Genomic DNA, 22,569 nt, shown 5'->3' with positions numbered 1-22,569 from the left:
AATATGAGAAGTCAATGATTTAAAGTCTGATGAATCTTATGTGTGCTATTTATACTCCTAGTCAAGAAGTTCTTGGTATTCTAACTGTATATCAGTATATACATTTATGGCATACCAAATAATGTTTCAGTTAGAAAGGGATCTCTCTTGGCTGAGTTTGAAATTTGAATAAACATTCATGGAGCCTCTCTTCACTAGACTTTGAACCTGAGACATTGCACAATGATAAATTAAAAGATTATTATCAGCGAACAACATTCCAAGCAACTTCTAATTTAATGGCTGAAGCTTCTGTAATCATTTAAAGAAAAATTCTTACTTCTTTGATCTTCTCTTAGAAACACAAGGTGTTCTTAGTACTAATAGAATAATTGAAATCACCTTAAGTCAAGCTGGAAATTTATTCGAGGAAAGAAATGACATATCCATATTTGAAGGCTTTTAATGGAATTCAAGGAGAAATCCAGAGTCTATGATTTTGTGTTTAACAGGCCGGAGATGATCTTCGTCAGGATATGCTTGTTCTGCAGATTATTCAAGTGATGGACAATATTTGGCTGCAGGAGGGCCTGGATATGCAAATGATCATTTATAGATGTCTATCCACAGGAAAAGGTCAAGGTCAGTATAGATTAGAAAGTGATTTGACTTACATTATTTATCTCAAACATTCGCTGGTAACATGACACCAGACTTTACACAGCCTTCATTTTAGAATATAAATTTTAAAGTCAACAGAACTATACAAAGCCATTCCTTTTTCTTAAAAAGAATTATTTTCGAAAGTGGTAAGCCAAGTAATTTACATAGAATATAATGTCTTTTTTGATATTAATTAGGATTTTGACAATCTAGATGTTAACTGTGGTGTCCCTTTGTGTCTTTTGTGTGTTCTTTTCTCTGTAAGATAACAGAAAAGCTAACTTATTCAAAAAAATTCAATTGTTGCCTATTAACACAAAATTTACAAAGTTGCAAATGCTTAAAGGGGTTCTGAAGAGTATAAATACATTACAAATATGCATTTAATTTCTAAAAGACTTTTGAATAAACCATAATATCAGTAGTCAAAGATGACCAAACATGCAAATTTTGAATGTAATTCTTTTCCTTTATAAAAGCCAAATGTTAATATGGAAATATAATTACATTTATATACATTTTCAAAGAAAATAATATTGATAGTCCACCCAAATTATTACCATTACAGGTAAAAGCTGTACTTAATTACAATCACCCTGAATTGAAATAATTCCTAAGATACCTTATAATCTTTTTAAAATGTGCTCACTACCACCCAGGATTTCATTAAACTAATTGGTAGGAATTATAGCAGATAAATCTGTATTTTAAAAAGGATAAAAACCCAGAGAACTATAAAAGGGACTAGAACCATGTTGTTGTAGTTGTTATTCAGGCAGGACTGCAATTTAAACCTAACAGAAAAACTAGCACTGTCTGCCCCCCAGTTCCTGAGGTCTCATCAATAGGCTCAGTACCCCAGCCAACTGTGATTTGAGATTGTAGAAACTCAGTATGGAAGCACCTCTGCATTAGCTTAACTTGCAACCTGATACTTCAGGATTAGTCTGTTACAAGTCATGCTACCCAATTCTTTTGATTCTGGTAATAGGGCTTTTCTTCCATGGCAAGTGGCCACCTCGGAACCCTTTCTAAATCTCTATTTCCTAGAAGAGTCTTTATCATTGTTACTCTGAGATTGTAATTCCTTGTATTTTCTCTCCTTTTTCTTATGTAAAGTAACTTAATTCTTTCAAATCCTAATGTATTGCAAGAGTAAAAATAAAGCTGGATGAACCAAGCTGAACTTCTTGATGTCACATGGATAACCTTTTCTTCAGAAATTGAATACATCACTGACCTCAAGTGGAATTCTTCAATTGCATCTACTTATTTCTCAGTTTAAAACTATAGAATGTAACACAGGCTAGATCTTTTAAAGTTAATAAAATGATTCAGCAAAAATGAATGTAGATCTGCCCAAAGTTGTAGATGTCATAAGACAAACAAGCTATTATTCCCAGCTATCTACCAACAATCTTCTATAGTTGTTAAGATTTGAAAGGGCATTACACTGACAAAATACTTCTTTGAGAAAAATAGAGATCATTAAAGCAAACATCATTTTTGGGAGGTCAGGTTCCATTTTTAACATGCTTCCAAGGCTTATTAAATATCTATTGTTTTGGGGATCCCTGGGTGGCTCAGTGGTTTAGCGCCTGCCGCCTGCCTTGAGTCCCACGTCGGGCTCCCGGCATGGAGCCTGCTTCTTCCTCTGCCTGTGTCTCTGCCTCTCTCTCTCTCTCTCTCTCTCTCATGAATAAATAAATAAATAATTCTTTGAAAAAATATATCTATTATTTCAAGAAATATCACAAATGTAAGGTAAGGAATACTAAAATAAGCTAAACAGAGTCGCTGCCCATAAAGGAGAGTATATTCCAGGCTGGAAGTTTGTATGACTTTATCAGCATTATTGTTTATTATAATTCTGACTACTTTGCAGATGATATCCTAGGATATCATGAGGGAGACCATCAGGGAAAATAAAAATTCTTTAAGATTTATTTTATCATTGGCTCTCCAAATTCGATGGACATAAAAATTACTTAGGGAAATTGGAGGAGTAGATATAAGTAGGCTCCATCCAGGTACTAAATCAGGTTTTCTACTTAGGCATTGAAGTCAAAATCAAGTCTCTGTGACTGTAAAAAGCTGATCCAGTGTTTGTTATGCACCCCACTTTGAGAGTTACTGCCTTATATGATACCACCTTAAAAAGTTTTGTCCCTGGGGGAGGGGCAAGATGGCGGAAGAGTAGGGTCCCCAAATCACCTGTCTCCACCAAATTACCTAGAAAACCCTCAAATTATCCTGAAAATCTATCAATTCGGCCTGAGATTTAAAGAGAGACCAGCTGGAATGCTACAGTGAGAAGAGTTCGCGCATCTATCAAGGTAGGAAGACGGGGACAAAGAAATAAAGAGACAAAGGCCTCCAAGGGGGAGGGGCCCCGCGAGGAGCCGGGCTGAGGCCGGGGCGAGTGTCCCCAGGACAGGAGAGCCCCGTCCCGGAGGAGCAGGAGCTGCACCGACCTTCCCGGGCGGAAAGGGGCTCCAGGGAGGTGGAGCAGGACCCAGGAGGGCGGGGATGCCCTCGGGCTCCGGGGACACTAACAGGCACCTGCGCCCCAGGAGAGTGCGCCGAGCTCCCTAAGGGCTGCAGCGCGCACGGCGGGACCCGGCGGGACCCGGAGCAGCTGGAGGGGCTCGGGCGGCGGCTCCGCGGAGGGGGCTGCGGGGCGGGAGCAGCTCGGGGGGGGCTCGGGCGGCGGCTCCGCGGAGGGGGCTGCGCGGCCCCGGGAGCAGCTCGGAGGGGCTCGGGCAGAGGAAGAGGCTCCGTGCAGAGGGGGCTGCGCGGTTCCAGGAGCAGCTCGGAGGGGCTCGGGCGGCGGCTCCGCGGAGGGGGCTGCACGGCCCAGGAGCGCGAATCCAACAGCGCAGGCTCCGGAGCACAGGGCGCCGGGACACAGCCCAGGATCCGGCCTCCCCCGGGACAGGCAGAGGCCGGGAGGGCCCAGGACCTCAAGGACGCTCCTGCCCCAGCTGAGCAGATCAGCGGCCCCGCCCCGGAGCCTCCAGGCCCTGCAGACGGAGCTCAGGAGTTCCTGCCGGAGCTGAATCCAGGTTTCCAGAGCTGCCCCGCCACTGGGGCTGTTCCTCCTGCGGCCTCACGGGTAAACAACCCCCACTGAGCCCTGCAGCAGGCAGGGGCACAGCAGCTTCCCCAACTGCTAACACCTGAAAATCAGCACAACAGGCCCCTCCCCCAGAAGACCAGCTAGACTGACAACTTCCAGGAGAAGCCAAGGGACTAAAGTACACAGAATCAGAAGATACTCCCCGGGGTTCTTTTTGTTTTGTTTTGTTTTGCTTTTTGATTTGTTTCCTTCATCCACCCCCTTTTTTTCTCCTTTCTTTTTCTTTCTCTTTTTCTTCTTTTTTTTCTTTTTTTCTTTTTTTTTCTTCCCTTTTTTTTCTCTTTCTCTTTTCTTTCCTTCTTTCTCTCCTCTCTTTTTCTCTTTTTCCCAATACAACTTGCTTTTGGCCACTCTGCACTGAGCAAAATGACTAGAAGGAAAACCTCACCTCAAAAGAAAGAATCAGAAACAGTCCTCTCTCCCACAGAGTTACAAAATCTGGATTACAATTCAATGTCAGGAAGCCAATTCAGAAGCACTATTATACAGCTACTGGTGGCTCTAGAAAAAAGTATAAAGGACTCAAGAGACTTCATGACTGCAGAATTTAGAGCTAATCAGGCAGAAATTAAAAATCAATTGAATGAGATGCAATCCAAACTAGAAGTCCTAACGACGAGGGTTAACGAGGTGGAAGAACGAGTGAGTGACATAGAAGACAAGTTGATAGCAAAGAGGGAAACTGAGGAAAAAAGAGACAAACAATTAAAAGACCATGAGGATAGATTAAGGGAAATAAACGACAGCCTGAGGAAGAAAAACCTACGTTTAATTGGGGTTCCCGAGGGCGCCGAAAGGGACAGAGGGCCAGAATATGTATTAGAACAAATTCTAGCTGAAAACTTTCCTAATCTGGGAAGGGAAACAGGCATTCAGATCCAGGAAATAGAGAGATCCCCCCCTAAAATCAATAAAAACCGTTCAACACCTCGACATTTAATAGTGAAGCTTGCAAATGCCAAAGATAAAGAGAAGATCCTTAAAGCAGCAAGAGACAAGAAATCCCTGACTTCTATGGGGAGGAGTATTAGGGTAACAGCAGACCTCTCCACAGAGACCTGGCAGGCCAGAAAGGGCTGGCAGGATATATTCAGGGTCCTAAATGAGACGAACATGCAACCAAGAATACTTTATCCAGCAAGGCTCTCATTCAAAATGGAAGGAGAGATAAAGAGCTTCCAAGACAGGCAGCAACTAAAAGAATATGTGACCTCCAAACCAGCTCTGCAAGAAATTTTAAGGGGGACTCTTAAAATTCCCCTTTAAGAAGAAGTTCAGTGGAACAGTCCACAAAAACAAGGACTGAATAGATATCATGATGACACTAAACTCATATCTCTCAATAGTAACTCTGAATGTGAACGGGCTTAATGACCCCATCAAAAGGCGCAGGGTTTCAGACTGGATAAAAAAGCAGGACCCATCTATTTGCTATCTACAAGAGACTCATTTTAGACAGAAGGACACCTACAGCCTGAAAATAAAAGGTTGGAGAACCATTTACCATTCGAATGGTCCTCAAAAGAAAGCAGGGTAGCCATCCTTATATCAGATAAACTAAAATTTACCCCAAGGACTGTAGTGAGAGATGAAGAGGGACACTATATCATACTTAAAGGATCTATTCAACAAGAGGACTTAACAATCCTCAATATATATGCCCCGAATGTGGGAGCTGCCAAATATATAAATCAATTATTAACCAAAGTGAAGAAATACTTAGATAATAATACACTTATACTTGGTGACTTCAATCTAGCTCTTTCTATACTCGATAGGTCTTCTAAGCACAACATCTCCAAAGAAACGAGAGCTTTAAATGATACAGTGGACCAGATGGATTTCACAGATATCTACAGAACTTTACATCCAAACTCAACTGAATACACATTCTTCTCAAGCGCACATGGAACTTTCTCCAGAATAGACCACATATTGGGTCACAAATCGGGTCTGAACCGATACCAAAAGATTGGGATTGTCCCCTGCATATTCTCAGACCATAATGCCTTGAAACTAGAACTAAATCACAACAAGAAGTTTGGAAGGACCTCAAACACGTGGAGGTTAAGGACCATCCTGCTAAAAGATAAAAGGGTCAACCAGGAAATTAAGGAAGAATTAAAAAGATTCATGGAAACTAATGAGAATGAAGATACAACCGTTCAAAATCTTTGGGATGCAGCAAAAGCAGTCCTAAGGGGGAAATACATCGCAATACAAGCATCCATTCAAAAACTGGAAAGAACTCAAATAAAAAAGCTAACCTTACACATAAAGGAGCTAGAGAAAAAACAGCAAATAGATCCTACACCCAAGAGAAGAGAGGAGTTAATAAAGATTCGAGCAGAACTCAACGAAATCGAGACCAGAAGAACTGTGGAACAGATCAACAGAACCAGGAGTTGGTTCTTTGAAAGAATTAATAAGATAGATAAACCATTAGCCAGCCTTATTAAAAAGAAGAGAGAGAAGACTCAAATTAATAAAATCATTAATGAGAAAGGAGAGATCACTACCAACACCAAGGAAATACAAACGATTTTAAAAACATATTATGAACAGCTATACGCCAATAAATTAGGCAATCTAGAAGACATGGACTCATTCCTGGAAAGCCACAAACTACCAAAACTGGAACAGGAAGAAATAGAAAACCTGAACAGGCCAATAACCAGGGAGGAAATTGAAGCAGTCATCAAAAACCTCCCAAGACACAAGAGTCCAGGGCCAGATGGCTTCCCAGGGGAATTCTATCAAACGTTTAAAGAAGAAACCATACCTATTCTCCTAAAGCTGTTTGGAAAGATAGAAAGAGATGGAGTACTTCCAAATTCGTTCTATGAGGCCAGCATCACCTTAATTCCAAAGCCAGACAAAGACCCCACCAAAAAGGAGAATTACAGACCAATATCCCTGATGAACATGGATGCAAAAATTCTCAACAAGATACTGGCCAATAGGATCCAACAGTACATTAAGAAAATTATTCACCATGACCAAGTAGGATTTATCCCCAGGACACAAGGCTGGTTCAACACCCGTAAAACAATCAATGTGATTCATCATATCAGCAAGAGAAAAACCAAGAACCATATGATCCTCTCATTGGATGCAGAGAAAGCATTTGACAAAATACAGCATCCATTTCTGATCAAAACTCTTCAGAGTGTAGGGATAGAGGGAACATTCCTCAACATCTTAAAAGCCATCTATGAAAAGCCCACAGCAAATATCATTCTCAATGGGGAAGCACTGGGAGCCTTTCCCCTAAGATCAGGAACAAGACAGGGATGTCCTCTCTCACCACTGCTGTTCAACATAGTACTGGAAGTCCTAGCCTCAGCAATCAGACAACAAAAAGACATTAAAGGCATTCAAATTGGCAAAGAAGAAGTCAAACTCTCCCTCTTCGCCGATGACATGATACTCTACATAGAAAACCCAAAAGTCTCCACCCCAAGATTGCTAGAACTCATACAGCAATTCGGTAGCGTGGCAGGATACAAAATCAATGCCCAGAAGTCAGTGGCATTTCTATACACTAACAATGAGACTGAGGAAAGAGAAATTAAGGAGTCAATCCCATTTACAATTGCACCCAAAAGCATAAGATACCTAGGAATAAACCTAACCAAAGATGTAAAGGATCTATACCCTCAAAACTATAGAACACTTCTGAAAGAAATTGAGGAAGACACAAAGAGATGGAAAGATATTCCATGCTCATGGATTGGCAGAATTAATATTGTGAAAATGTCAATGTTACCCAGGGCAATATACACGTTTAATGCAATCCCTATCAAAATACCATGGACTTTCTTCAGAGAGCTAGAACAAATTATTTTAAGATTTGTGTGGAATCAGAAAAGACCCCGAATAGCCAGGGGAATTTTAAAAAAGAAAACCATATCTGGGGGCATCACAATGCCAGATTTCAGGTTGTACTACAAAGCTGTGGTCATCAAGACAGTGTGGTACTGGCACAAAAACAGACACGTAGATCAGTGGAACAGAATAGAGAACCCAGAAGTGGACCCTGAACTTTATGGGCAACTAATATTCGATAAAGGAGGAAAGACTATCCATTGGAAGAAAGACAGTCTCTTCAATAAATGGTGCTGGGAAAATTGGACATCCACATGCAGAAGAATGAAACTAGACCATTCTCTTTCACCATACACAAAGATAAACTCAAAATGGATGAAAGATCTAAATGTGAGACAAGATTCCATCAAAATCCTAGAGAAGAACACAGGCAACACCCTTTTTGAACTCGGCCACAGTAACTTCTTGCAAGATACATCCACGAAGGCAAAAGAAACAAAAGCAAAAATGAACTATTGGGACTTCATCAAGATAAGAAGCTTTTGCACAGCAAAGGATACAGTCAACAAAACTCAAAGACAACCTACAGAATGGGAGAAGATATTTGCAAATGACATATCAGATAAAGGGCTAGTTTCCAAGATCTATAAAGAACTTATTAAACTCAACACCAAAGAAACAAACAATCCAATCATGAAATGGGCAAAAGACATGAACAGAAATCTCACAGAGGAAGACATAGACATGGCCAACATGCATATGAGAAAATGCTCTGCATCACTTGCCATCAGGGAAATACAAATCAAAACCACAATCAGATACCACCTCACACCAGTGAGAATGGGGCAAATTAACAAGGCAGGAAACAACAGATGTTGGAGAGGATGCGGAGAAAAGGGAACCCTCATACACTGTTGGTGGGAATGTGAACTGGTACAGCCACTCTGGAAAACTGTGTGGAGGTTCCTCAAACAGTTAAAAATATACCTGCCCTACGACCCAGCAATTGCACTGTTGGGGATTTACCCCAAAGATACAAATGCAATGAAACGCTGGGACACCTGCACCCCGGTGTTTATAGCAGCAATGGCCACGATAGCCAAACTGTGGAAGGAGCCTCGGTGTCCAACGAAAGATGAATGGATAAAGAAGATGTGGTTTATGTATACAATGGAATATTACTCAGCTATTAGAAATGACAAATACCCACCATTTGCTTCAACGTGGTTGGAACTGGAGGGTATTATGCTGAGTGAAGTAAGTCAGTCGGAGAAGGACAAACATTATATGTTCTCATTCATTTGGGGAATATAAATAATAGTGAAAGGGAATATAAGGGAAGGGAGAAGAAATTTGTGGGAAATATCAGAAAGGGAGACAGAACGTAAAGACTGCTAACTCTGGGAAACGAACTAGGGGTGGTAGAAGGGGAGGAGGGCGGGGGGTGGGAGTGAATGGGTGACGGGCACTGGGGGTTATTCTGTATGTTAGTAAATTGAACACCAATAAAAAATAAATTAAAAAAAAAAGTTTTGTCCCTAAGAATGCTGCTATTTAAAATATGATCCATGAACCAGCAGCATTGACATCACCTGAGAGTATGTTAGCAGTGCAGAATCTCAGGCCTCACCCCCACCCTAAAGAGTCAGAACCTACATTTTAACCCCAAGTGATACATATATGCCCTAAAATTGGAGAAATTATGCATTAAAGGACAGTAAAAATAGAACTACTCATATTACTCAATGCACACAGAATTGTTATAAGTATTTAAAAGATGTATGATACATACTAGCTTAAACGTATAAAATGTAATTTATGGCTTTAATTGATAGACAAAACTTAGCCACCATGATTATTATAAATTAGGGGCAAGGTTTTCAGAGTAGTCAGCAATGTAAGTATTATGATAAATGGCTTGGGATTTAGCAAAGATTAATTCCCTGAAGACAAATGTGATCTGAAAAGTAACTGACATTGCCACAGCATAGTATCTAAACTGTGCTAATAATCAAAGTCTTAATTTTGGTCATGGTCAAATGTGAGGCACTGAAGCATTAAGGACCCGGATAGTAGGTGATTTCCCTTTAGGAAGTATCAAGTGAAGGAATTGGAAAAATGAAGAGGGAAATGTTACTACTAAATGTAATGTTGAGATGCCTGGGTCGCTCTGTGTTTGAGCATCTACCTTCTGGTCAGGTCATGATCTCAGGATTCTGGGATGGAGTCCACATCAGGCTTCCAACATGAAACCTGCTTCTCCCTCTGCCTATGTCTCTGCCTCTCTCTGCGTATCTCTCATGAATAAATAAATTAAATATTTTAAAATAAATAAATAAATGGAATGTTTACATTTGCTATCTCAGTTAATACACATGAGAAAATCTGCACAAGAGCCAAATCCATTGGCTGTAATTCTGAGGATATGCCCAAGATTTACCTCTGCAGTGTTGTTGGTTTCTCTTTCTTTAAATATATTTTATAGGTATTTCTGTAGCCATTCAATATTCTATTCCCACTCCCCATGTTTAAGTTTCTTCTGATCCAGCAGTGCAGATGCCTAAAGGTCACAACTGGGCTATTAAATAACAAGAGAGGTTAATGCTGCAACCAGTTACTACTGGCCAAATCCAGCACAGAGAGTGTTTCATTTACCAATATGGTGATTTGCTTGCTTTTTGTTTAATTTAAATACTTTTAAAGATAGATCATGAAATAGTTTTTAAAATTCAAGCACCTCTCTTTTTATATAGTTATATTTGGTTCTTTGGTCTCTTAGGACATTTAAGTTTTCAACTCTTGAATTGCCAAGATTGTGGAAATCAGAAATTCTAGACTTTTATTTCTTTCAATGCTTTTATTTATAGAACTGCATATTACAGATTTCTTTGTGGACATTAGTCCTGGGACAGTTTTAAATACTTGGTCTAAATTGCTATTCTGTACAGAATAAAATCAGAAGATTTGATAATATTTACATTAAAATTTTTTTTTAAGATTTTATTTATTTGAGAGAGAGAGAACATGAGGGGCAGGGAGAGGCAGAAGCAAATTCCCCACTGAGTGGGGAGTCCAACGCAGAACTCAATTCCAGGATCCTGGGATCATGACTTGAGCTAAAGGCAGACTCAACTGACAGAGCCACTCAGGGGCCCATTTTTTAAAAAGATTTTAGAAAATATTTACATTTCAATAACCTTAGAAATACAATGAAAGAAGCCTTGTTGGATACATGGTCAGTAGGGCAAAGGTCCTATTCAAGTTCAAACAATATATGCCCTCCTTAAAAAAATTATTACCATAGTTTCTCTTTAATGTTGACTAAGAAGGAAGAAGCAGGCAGCTCTCTACATGTTTACTACAGTTAATCTGTTCACTCCTAGGAATGGGACACTTAACAGTGAAGCCTTTATTAACCTGAACATTGATTTTTATAATATATTTGAAAAGTTTGTTATAGCAATTGCATTTGGTTCTCTTTCATCATAAATATGCTTGTTATTACAAGTTTGCCCTCCCTTAAGCTGTAAATGAATGCATAAGTCATACATTAATTAACCCACTACTTTATTGACTCAGTGGGAACTCTGTGAGACTAGCTAGATTGGCTCTCTAAGTAGTTCAAGAAAAAATAGTAAAGCTTCTGATAGATCTAATCCAAACACTATAAGTAACCCATTGCTCCCCAGAATTTAGGAAAACTTAGAAGGAAGGCAGTCTAGATAAGGTTCCTTCAGAGAAGAAGGTTTACAAAGAAAAGGATCAATCAACTAGTGCTGGCAACTATTGTTGCTATGTATTTCAAGATGTGTTTCCTACGTATTCCTCATCTTGGGAAGAAAGAATTATTTCAAGAATCTCTTTTTTATCAACCAGGATTGGTGCAGATGGTACCCGATGCCATAACCCTAGCAAAGATCCATCGCCATTCTGGACTGATAGGACCGTTGAAAGAAAACACAATCAAAAAGTGGTTCAGTCAACACAACCATTTAAAGGCAGATTATGAAAAGGTTTGTCTTGCTGCAGCTAATTTTAAGTAATGTACTTAAATAAAAATAATGCTCTGGATCCTCAGCTATTGTGATTTCTGAAAAAGTAAATTAAGTACACCTTGAGTTCTAATTCACTCAATCATCAGCTTAGTAATAATGATCCAGTTTAAGTGGCATATTACCTAGATAAAATTTCTATATTTGGTTTTACTTCTAATAACTATCTCTTTTGAGATGATGCTTCTTGAAACTATCTCTTTCAAATTCTTCTGTCTGTACACAATGTCTGATTTCTATAAATCCACCTCCTTCCTTTGCAATGCATTTCTTCTGCTGAGCTCTACTTTTTCATGCCTTATTCTTTCAATATTTGCAGAATGCATAATTGGTTTTTTTTAATATCTCAGAACTTAACAAAATGTAGTGTTTTATTTGACTGCAAACACTTTTTCCCACTTTCATGCTAGCATCTAGCCTGCTGTGTACCATTGTGCTAATTCTGCCCATCCCAGGGCTCACAGCTAAGAAGATGAGTTGGTTACAGATAGTCTTTGTTCCACTTGCTGAGGCATCGAGGCATGAACTGGTACAACAAGGTCTGCCCAGAGGCAGAGGCACCTTTATACTAATTCACACAAAGATACAAGGTGGGCTAGCATTGAATTTGCTCAGAACTATTCAGAGCACTGAAATTCCCTCATCCTAGGAAATCCCTCAGTCTTGAGGAAACTGAGATGATTGGTCATCCTAGTTAGCACAGGCCATGATAGAGAAACATAAGAGGTCATCTACTACAGATTTCTATGATATTGGAATAGAACAAAATGCAGGCTTTTGGGAGGTCAAATAACAAAGATAAGATGATATTATCTTGAAATCTATTTTTAGCCATTTTGGAGATTATAACTTGAGTTTTGCACAAATCTCTGGGGCTATATTATTTGAGATGTCTTCACACACATTTGTTCTTCACAACTATCATGTAAAGGCATCTTTTATTATCTTCACTTTATAAGTGAAAAATGTCTAGAGAGACTAATTAAATGACTTGTTCAGGCACTTGGGATATCTAGAATAAGACATGAAATTCAGTGACACAGATTTCTACTCCAGCATGTCAGCCACACCATTCCAGTAGTCCTATTACTATGACCCAACCAATCACTCATGCTTACACCATGGTTACAGTTAAAGTTGCATCATTGTTGAAAATAATGTATACCCAGGAGACCATTTTGAAAATAAAGAGTAATTTTGGCAAGAAATCTCTATTTCTTAAAGAAACAGAAGCCATGATTGACTCAGTGTGGCGCCAATCTGCTTTCACCCACATAGACATTCACTGATATATACTGTACCAAAATGTTTTTGGACATCAACTGGATGACCTATTTGTAAGGATAAACATAAAATATTACGTATATCTCAGTATGGCTTTTTTGTGTTAAAAATTCAAATATCCAAAATTGGTATTTTATTTTTAAAAAAATATTTTATTTACTCATTTGAAAGAAAGAGAGAGAGAGAGAACACAAGCAAGAGGAGCAGCAAGCAGAGAGAGAGGAAGGAGCAAGCTCCCCATTGAGCAGGGAGCCTGTTGGGAGACTTAATCCCAGAACCCCAGGATCATGACCTGAGCCAAAATCAGACACAACTGACTGTACCAACCCAGGTGCCACCGAAATTGATATTTTACATTTCTTTGGGGATAGGCAATATTGAGCCATATTGCTCCTTCTTTTACTTTGAAAAAGAATCATTCCATATTGTATATTTGAGACATAAAAAAAATAACCACCAGGAATCCTCCTCAATAAACTATGAAAATTAGATCCAACTGAGTAAAAGAGATATTTTGCACAATTTCAACAAAAACATTCATCTATTAGGGCCAAAGAATAGATGTTCTTCTGTAGCATATCAAGAACTAGTCATTTGATCATAATCTTCTCTTCACTGAGATGTAGAAGTGACTCTCGATTATGTAATTTTGCTTTTTATGATACTTTTTACCATTAGCTCTGATGCTCCTGCATTTGCTTATTTTGTCTGTGTGTTATCTTTGTGTTATTGTTTTTCAACTGATTAGGCCTTGAGGAACTTCTTCTATTCCTGTGCTGGCTGGTGTGTGGTAACGTTCATCCTGGGAGTCTGTGACCGACATAACGACAACATCATGCTGACAAAGTCAGGCCACATGTTTCATATTGACTTTGGAAAATTCCTAGGTCATGCACAAACATTTGGAGGGATAAAAAGGTCAGTGTGCAAATAATGTTTATTACAGTAATGAAGCAATATCCTAGAGTGATATATAACATGCAATGGCATAGAAACCCAGCAAATGACTTGCTCCCCATCTCTTACATCCCTCTAGATGACATAAACATGTTTATAGAAGATTGAAGGAAATATTTTTTAATAAATTGTTAATGGAAAAAATTAAGTTTCCTCAAATTCTTAATGGACTTCTCCCATGAGATAGTAATCCAGTTCCAGTTGGAATTGTCTGAAATACAGTATATTCATTTTCTTATAAACCTTGAATGAACAATGAGGCATGAATTCATGCTCTCAATACATCTGCTATATTGCCCAGAGCAATCACCACCCCTGGTCTACATATCATAAAACTAGCACATTTCCTACACTGAAATAGCCTTGAATCATTCAAAAAATACCTAGTGAGCAACTACCATTTAAGGCTCTTAGGTTATAACAGTAAACAAGGCAGACACAAATCCTGATTTCTTTGTAATAGAGATGACAGACATTAAACAAGTTAGCATGCAAGGAAATAATATGAAGAAATGAGGAGTTTAACTTGTTAATAAGAAACTGACACAAAGAAATGGGGTAGAGAGTGGAGCAGGGATGCTATTTTAAAGAAGCCTCTAAGGAGATGAGAGACAATTGTGTAATTAATGATCTTCCTGTGTAAATCCATGAGAATAATATTCTAAGAAAAGAGAATAGCAAAAATAACAGTCGTTTCGCATGGAAATAAGCCTGGTATGTTCCAATAACAAGGAGGTCTGGGCCTAGAGGTAGATGGAAAGGGCAACCAGTAGGGGTAAAGGTGAAGAGTTCAGTGGAAACCAGATCAGGTAGGGCACTGAGGACATAGTACAGAAGTTGGCTTTTGTTTTGGGCTCAGGGGCAAACCATTGATGGATTTCAGTGGATTTCAAAACTCTTTCCTTCTGTCCTATGAAATAATGAAACTAGTTCATTATTGATGATTAGGGCAAGACCTTAATGGAAAGGAGGTGGTAAAAACTGACAGATTGAGAATGTATTTTGGAGCAAGAGCCATAGAACTTGCTGATTGATCGGACATCTGGCCATGACTAATGGGCAGGGGCAGGGGTTTAACAGGTAGAAGAAGAATGGAAAACATTCAAGGATGACTCCTGGATTTTTGGTCTTAACAAATAATTATATCATTTACTGAAACCTAAAAGACTGATGGATGAGTAAGTTTTTGTTTTCCTTTATTTGAACTGGGGCAAGGAGACCTAAAGTTTAAGACTAAATGTCCCTTGCTTTGAAAAGATAATTTACCTTAAAGTAGAAATGAGATCAAACCATTCTAAAGAGTAATCAATCACTTTTAGCTAAAAGTAACTTCCCCATAGAAGAAATAATAATGACTCCTACAATATAGCATGATGAACTTTCATTAGATGACCATTATCTGGCATTAAAATGCCAGCATAAACTACATAATATCTCCTATTTTGTAGAGACATACAAATGGAATCTTTTCACTTGCTATTCTTTTCAATATATTGCCTTCTATACTGACTGCCTTGAGAAAATTCACCACATCTGCATTAATTCCTTAAAAAAATCTACCGAGGATGGTCTGTGTGCCGAGGACTATTATGACCTTGGGGACACAGAGGTTAATAGTCCACATTTACTACCTCAATGGGGCTTGCACTTCCTTAGAATACTGGAAGACAACACATAAATAATCACATAAAATGTGGAAAGAGCAGAAATAAAGAGTTGTATGGACTATCAGAACATCCATAGAGGCAGGATACCTAGTTTATGAAAGACAAATGTTAATTAACATACATGAGCATATTACTTCCTCATATAACTTGTTTTCCCTAGAATCCACTCTATCCCAGAAATTTAAAGATTAGATTACAATTTTGACATCTTTACTTATTTATGGTCCACTGGAAATTTGGGTTAACTCTTATTTATTTAAACAGCAACAGTGTTGACCATGGGGTGGTTAAAAAAGGAATAAAGATATTTCAGTCCCACAGAAAATGTTGAGGGAGACATAAAAAGTAAAGAACAAGTTACTAAACAAAATGGTAAGTGCTGTAATGGAGATATGTACCAGAGCTGATAGAAAAGGTGGATCCCAATTTGTTTGTTTATTATTAATATTAAACAGTTACAACTGCTTCTACATTTGGCAGGGTTTTATGACATATTATATTAGTTTCAGGTGTATGATATAGTGATACAACATAATATATTTAAAAATACCACAAGTGTAGTCACCATCTGTGACCACACAGTTATATTATTAACTATAACTATATTCCCTATGCTGTACATTTCATCCTGTGTCTTATTTATTTTATAACTGGAAGTTTGTACCTCTTACTTCCTTTTCATCTATTTTGTTACCTCCTACTTTCCTCCCTTCTGGTAACTACCATTCTGGGTATTTATGAGTTTGTCTCTGACTTTTTATTTGTTTGTTTCATTTGGGTTTTTAGATTCCACATGTAAGTGAAATCATATGATATTTGTCTTTCCCTGTCTGATTTATTTCACCTGGTGTAATACTCTCCAGATTCATTCATGCTGTCATGAATGGAAAGAATTCATTCTTTTTTATAGCCAAGTAATATTACATTGTGCCAATATTCCGTTTCATATATGCCACATCTTTATCCATTCATCTATTGATGGACATAAAAATAGAGGTGCATATATATTTTCAAATTAATGTTTGCATTATCTTCATGTAAATACCCAGAAGTGGAATTAGTGAGTTGTGTGGTATTTCTGTTTTTAATTTTTTGAGGAACTTCCATATCACTTTTCGTAGTGGCTGCACCAATTTATATTCCCACAAACAGTGCATAAGAGTTTCGTTTTCTCTACATCCTAAACAACATTCGTTATTTCTTGTCTTTTTGATACTAACCATTCTAACAGGTGTAAGGTGATAGCTCATTGTGGTTTTGATTTGCACTTCCCTGATGATTAATGGTTTTCAGTATCTTTACATATATCTATTGGCCATCTATATGCCTTCTTTGAAAAAAATGTCTATTCAGGTTCTCTTTTTTTGGCAATTTTAAATCTTTTTTTATGTAATATCTGAGGTACATGAAAATGTACCCCACACAGAGCTTCACTCATAGTAGATTCTTAATATTGCTTATCAGGTAATAAATCACTCATAGGGAAGCCCTCAATCATTCAATAATTATTAATTCTATGAATGTAAATGAAGTTGGCACTGACTTCCCTTGAGATTATTGATTACTGTTCATCAGCGAAGGGGGCCAAATGCAGCATTATGATCCATTTGGATTATCATTTGCAAGATTGTATCTCTACCAGTGGTCATGTAAGGCTCGTTAGCAGTGTCTCCTTAGATTTCTCTATTGACACTGATACTTCTTCCCTGAGTTTAACAGTTAAACTGAACTGTTTCTACTCATTATTTCTCACTCTATCTTTTGAATTGTATTCTAATAATTTTCTTCCAAGTCTCTTTTGGCTGTTTCAAGAGTTCATTTGAATGTGTTGTTTCATAAGATAGATGACTTCTTTTGTTCTAGTACCATTGGTTGTTCTTATTGGTTGCTAGGTTGGCAGTGGGCTTCTTGTAAATTGAACCTCTGTATTCCCCTAGAATACATGAACATTCTTAGTTATACTACATTTTTTACCTTATACACCTGATCTTTGGGGAAAAGCCTAGCTTCACCTAGCTTCTTCTAAACACATAGTAGAAATATTAGTAACCTACCCGTAATGGACGAAGCCAGGTATTAAATCATACCCTAGGGCTATCCAAATCTCTCACAGTCTAGCAAGGCCATATCATGCTCTGGTAATAACCAGTAATAGCCCAAGATAATACTCTTAACATAAAATGCTACACCCACTGGGATAAGAAAGTACATGTGTTTCTACTATTGTCTACTCCTTAGAAACATGGAGGAGGAAAGTATTTGTAAGTTATACAAATACAAACTTATACAAACAAAGTTTATACAAACTTAAAAAGTTTACAAAAGATTACTAACACATATCAACTAATTTCATTTCATAATACACTTGTCTAAATCTTTGCTCAACTGCACATAAGTAGTAGTAGTTTCCAGTAGTTGGTTTATGGGTTGGCAAAAAAGAAATCACATACACACTGAAGATGCCCTCTAAGTTGTAGAGATACCCTGTAGCCAAGGATATAGCATTTGATAATGGATATTGGCAGGCCAACACAGCAGAACCAGATGTAGTATATCTGGGGATAGATTTTCTTTTGATCTTTGGTTTCCTTAAGAAGAAGAGAAAACTGATTTCTTGCTGGGCCATTGTCCCTTTATAGTAATGCTTACATCACCATTCATACTAACCATCTATGTGATTCTGTTTAGAAAAATATCCATAGACATTGGCCCTCCTGATTCTTGGATTATATTGAGTCAGCTCAGCAGCATCCTCATTTGGAATTCTTGTCCAGATATCCCTGAACCATTCCTCTGAATTCACTTTCCCAGAAATCTGGAAAGCCCATGCTTAGACTGAATTGGAGGTTCCTGTAGACTTTCTAACTTTGAAGAAAGAAAAAAAGTCTTCTCAGTTATGAATATGAAGAATTTCAGATACTGTGTATAAATAAACAATCCTTCCTTACTGGTTTTAATTATAAGATTAGATAAAGAGGATTTATACCATTGGATTAAATCACAGGGCAATTCAGCCCTAGCATTCCTTAATGATTCTGAGGAAAATTTCTAGCTAATCCTTACAATGGAAACAATGAAGAATTTCACCAATTTCTGAAACCAATTGGGTTTTCTTTTGAAATATTGCTTAATTATTATCTTCTTTCTCTATTTTCTCTCACAAAGACTCAAATTAAAGTGGTTAGCAAATTATACATCCACAATTTTTCACTCAAAGTTCCCCTGTAATAATGATTTCTATATAGCATTTTTCATTACATAAAAGACATTATTGTAATATACTGTAAATTTCAACTTAATAATTTCTTGATGGTAACTTTCTCTTACAGAGGAGAAGAAATTAAGGAACTCCTTTTATTAGTGATGTTTATTGATCTTCTAACTCATTGTTTCATACTTTTATTTTTTCAAACCATATTTTCAGTCTATATGGTCTTTCACTTCAGTAACACTAGACTTGCACGAAGTCTTTAATTTGAGAAGTTATATGAATGGTGGTCAAGTTCAGATACCCTGGAGATAGACTGTATGATTCTTTTTTTTATCCCATACTACAATGTACTATTGATATGACCTTGAAAAAAATGACTTCTCTGTGATTCAATTTAGATTTTTTATGAAACAGATTTTTTGAAGATTAACTGATAATGTAAAGTGCTTAGAAGAGTGCCTAGCATTGAGTAAAGGCTCTAGAAATGTTGTTATAATTAACTGTAGTTTAAGCATTCCAAAGGAAGTGACAAGAAATAAGACTGTATCTCTAGGTGATTATCGTTTTTTTGTGTGTTTAAAATGATCTAAATGTCTTATTTTGGTTCTTTTTAAAAATATGCACTCTGAAATTCATGAGTTGAACAATTAGTCTTTAAAGTTCTCTGATTCTGAGGCTTGTTGACTGACAGATTGGATTGCATTGCAGGATTCTTCAGATTTATTTAGACTATAAGGAATTTTATCAAATCATTCCTGACTTCTGATATCATTTCAGACGTAAGGAAACGTGTGCTGGGCCTTGTTCATGCTAGCTTGCAAGAGTGTATTGTTTGTATTCTTTCTCAACTCCGTGTTCAATGACATTACTTTGGTAACCTGAAATCAGCCATAATGGAAATATATACACCATGAAAATTGGCAAATGTCACAAATAAGAGCTGCTTTTTTTTTCTACATAAAAAAGTGAACTGGTTATTAACTATATACCACCACACCAGAGGACATAAATTCATTTAAAACAAATGAAAAATCATTCCAGAACACAAACAAAATTCAAACTCTTTTCCTATTTCAGTATATGTGCTGCCGAAGTGAGCACTCTTTTCTTTTCCTATTAAAATATTTACATGAACATAACCAAAATATTACATATCTATCTTTTTATAGCATGGTTTTATACCCTTTTCAAGTTTTATCTCAATAAATCACCAATCACCGAATATAATTAATCTCAAATTTTTCATTTCAATATTAGTCATAAAAATTCCTGTATCTACAGCCAATTATCTTCAATAGTTAATTACCACTGATTTAAAAATTTGTTTAATCCAATTTGAGTATTGTCATGTTTATATTCCAAATAAACTCAATTTAAAACTATCCTTAAAAAAGAAACTCCTTTAGCAGATTAAGATTTTTTGTCTTGCTCCAATCATTCTGGTTTAATGTTATATTCATAGTAATACAAGTGCTATATAGGCATTAGTGATCTCCCACATGCTTTAGTTACTACCTTAATGTATTTTGAAATTAGGTAAGTCTCCTTGGTCTATTATTCACACAATTGTTTATTAATAAACATTGTGGTTCTTTTTACTCAAAGTAGGCCTCAGTATCTGAAAGAAGCATACTTTTCAAAACCTCTCCAACTGTGAGTGCCTTAAGGGCATCTTTGTATCAGCTAGTTCCTGACACTTAGCAGAGGCTCAATTTTGGTTGATTGAAGGACCACTACAAAAATGTCATAAAATTTACCACTCTGGACCTGAAACAGTACAATTTTTCTGAAGATAAAATTATTAAGAACTTGACATATTCTGTTATTCTAATTAGAAATTTATCAAGGGATTTTTACTTAATGGTCAGTCTAATATGGGAATCTGGGGAATGAGACTCAAAATTTGATCATCGTTACCTCATACCCATTAAGATAGATAATATTAAAAAACAGAGAACAATAAAAATAAAATAAAAAAAAATAAAAAACAGAGAACAAGTATTGGTGAGAATGAGAAGAAATTGGACCCCCCCGTGCAGTGGTAGTGGAAATGTAAAATTGTCTGGCTGCTATGGGAAATAGTATGGCCTCAAAAAATATGTTTCTCAAAATTTTATTAAAAAATTACCATATGGGGATCCCTGGGTGGCGCAGCAGTTTGGCGCCTGCCTTTGGCCCAGGGCGCGATCCTGGAGTCCCGGGATCGAGTCCCACGTCGGGCTCCCGGTGCATGGAGCCTGCTTCTCCCTCTGCCTGTGTCTCTGCCTCTCTCTCTCTCTCTCTCTCTGTGACTATCATAAATAAATAAAAATTTTAAAAAATTACCATATGATCCAGCAATTCTACTTCTGAATATATATTCAGAAGTTTCTAAAGCAGGGTCTCAAAGAGATCTTTGTACAGCATTATTTACAATAACCAAAATGTGGAAGCAACCCAAGAGTACATCAACAGGTGAATGGATAAGCAGAATGTGACATATTTTATAATAGAATATTATTCAGTCTTGAAGGAAATGCTAACACATACTAACAACATGGATAAACCTTGAGGACACTATGTTAAGTGAAGTAAACCAGTCACAAAAAAACAATTCACTTATATGAGGTACTTAGGGTAATCACAATCATAGAAACAGAAAGCCAAATAGTGGTGGCCAGCATCTGGGTGGAGGGCAGATGGGAATTATTGTTTAATGAGTATAGTGTTCCAGTTTTGTAAGATGAAAAGAACTACGGAGACAGATGACAGTGATGGTTGCCCAATATTATGAATATATTTAAATATATCATATGGACTATATTAAATATATTGTATGAACTATACACTTAATACACAACTATACACGTAAAAATTGTTCAGATGATACATTTTATGTAATATGTGTTTTACCACAATGAAATAATTGAAAAAAGTTGGTACTCTGTTTCACTAAGGCTTTTACTAATCACAAAGCCAGTCCCAGGCACCTAACATCTGAATAGTGATTTGATGTTCAAAGTACTCTCACAGAAACTTATTTCCAGAAATAAAGTCTGTTCTGTCATTTTCATCTACACACTATCATTTATCCTTTTCCCACCCCCCTTATCATTCCACTATGTTTGATTATTTGGTTTCTTCTGAGTATCTTTTATATCTACCCCCCTTCCCAGTATAGGTAGAAAACAGTTCCTCCAATTAAAAAAATAAACAAATCATGACTTTTCTTCAGAGAGAGACTTGTAAGTTTTAAGATGAAGAGTGAAGGATAATTAAGGATGAAGTGTATGGGAAAGAGGGAATAAAAGGAAGGAAATGAGAGAGAGTAGAACAGAGGAAGAGAGAACAATTTATTTTTATTTTCTTAAAGATTTTACTTATTTATTCATGAGAGACACACAGAGAGAGAGAGAGGAGAGAGAGGCAGAGATAAAGGCAGAGGGAGAAGCAGGCTCCATGCAGGGAGCCCGATGTGGGACCCAATTCCGGGACTCCAGGATCACGCCCTGGGCTGAAGGTGGCGCTAAACCGCTGAGCCACCCAGGGATCCCCAAGAGAACAACTTAAATAGCGGGAGGATTCTGCCTTCTGGCCCTCAACGAATCTGCCCCATTGTGAAAAAGCATGCTTGACATGGAAGACCCACGTACTCTCCTTGTTTAGTCTAAGGTACAATGTACCTGCCAATATAAGCATCTTATAGTGTTGACTCTGAATCTAGTTTGTAAAGAAAGGTTACATGTGTCTCCTAAACATGAGCCTAATATAAGGACTTCCACTTGGTGTCCAACTGAAGAAACAGTACCT

General features: G+C 37.4%; 1 protein-coding gene across 6 annotated transcripts in view; it reads left to right on the top strand.

Moving 5' to 3' along the window:
- The window catches only part of PIK3C2G (phosphatidylinositol-4-phosphate 3-kinase catalytic subunit type 2 gamma), a 366,531-nt gene that overhangs the window by 230,217 nt on the left and 113,745 nt on the right, over positions 1–22,569 (top strand). For all 6 annotated transcript variants that reach the window (XR_007406483.1, XM_049102678.1, XM_049102677.1 and 3 more), the window contains 3 exons: positions 492–621; positions 11,486–11,622; positions 13,694–13,863. Coding sequence is in view for 5 of the 6 variants with exons in the window: in XM_049102678.1 (XP_048958635.1) it covers positions 492–621; positions 11,486–11,622; positions 13,694–13,863 (437 nt within the window). In the remaining variant the exon portion in view is untranslated. The remainder of the gene's footprint in view (positions 1–491; positions 622–11,485; positions 11,623–13,693; positions 13,864–22,569) is intronic.

This window comes from Canis lupus, chromosome 27 (assembly GCF_003254725.2).
Source record: "Canis lupus dingo isolate Sandy chromosome 27, ASM325472v2, whole genome shotgun sequence".
Classification (NCBI taxonomy): domain Eukaryota; kingdom Metazoa; phylum Chordata; class Mammalia; order Carnivora; family Canidae; genus Canis; species Canis lupus.
The sequence above is the reverse complement of the archived record's forward strand: the minus strand, read 5'-3'. Positions and strand labels throughout refer to the sequence as shown.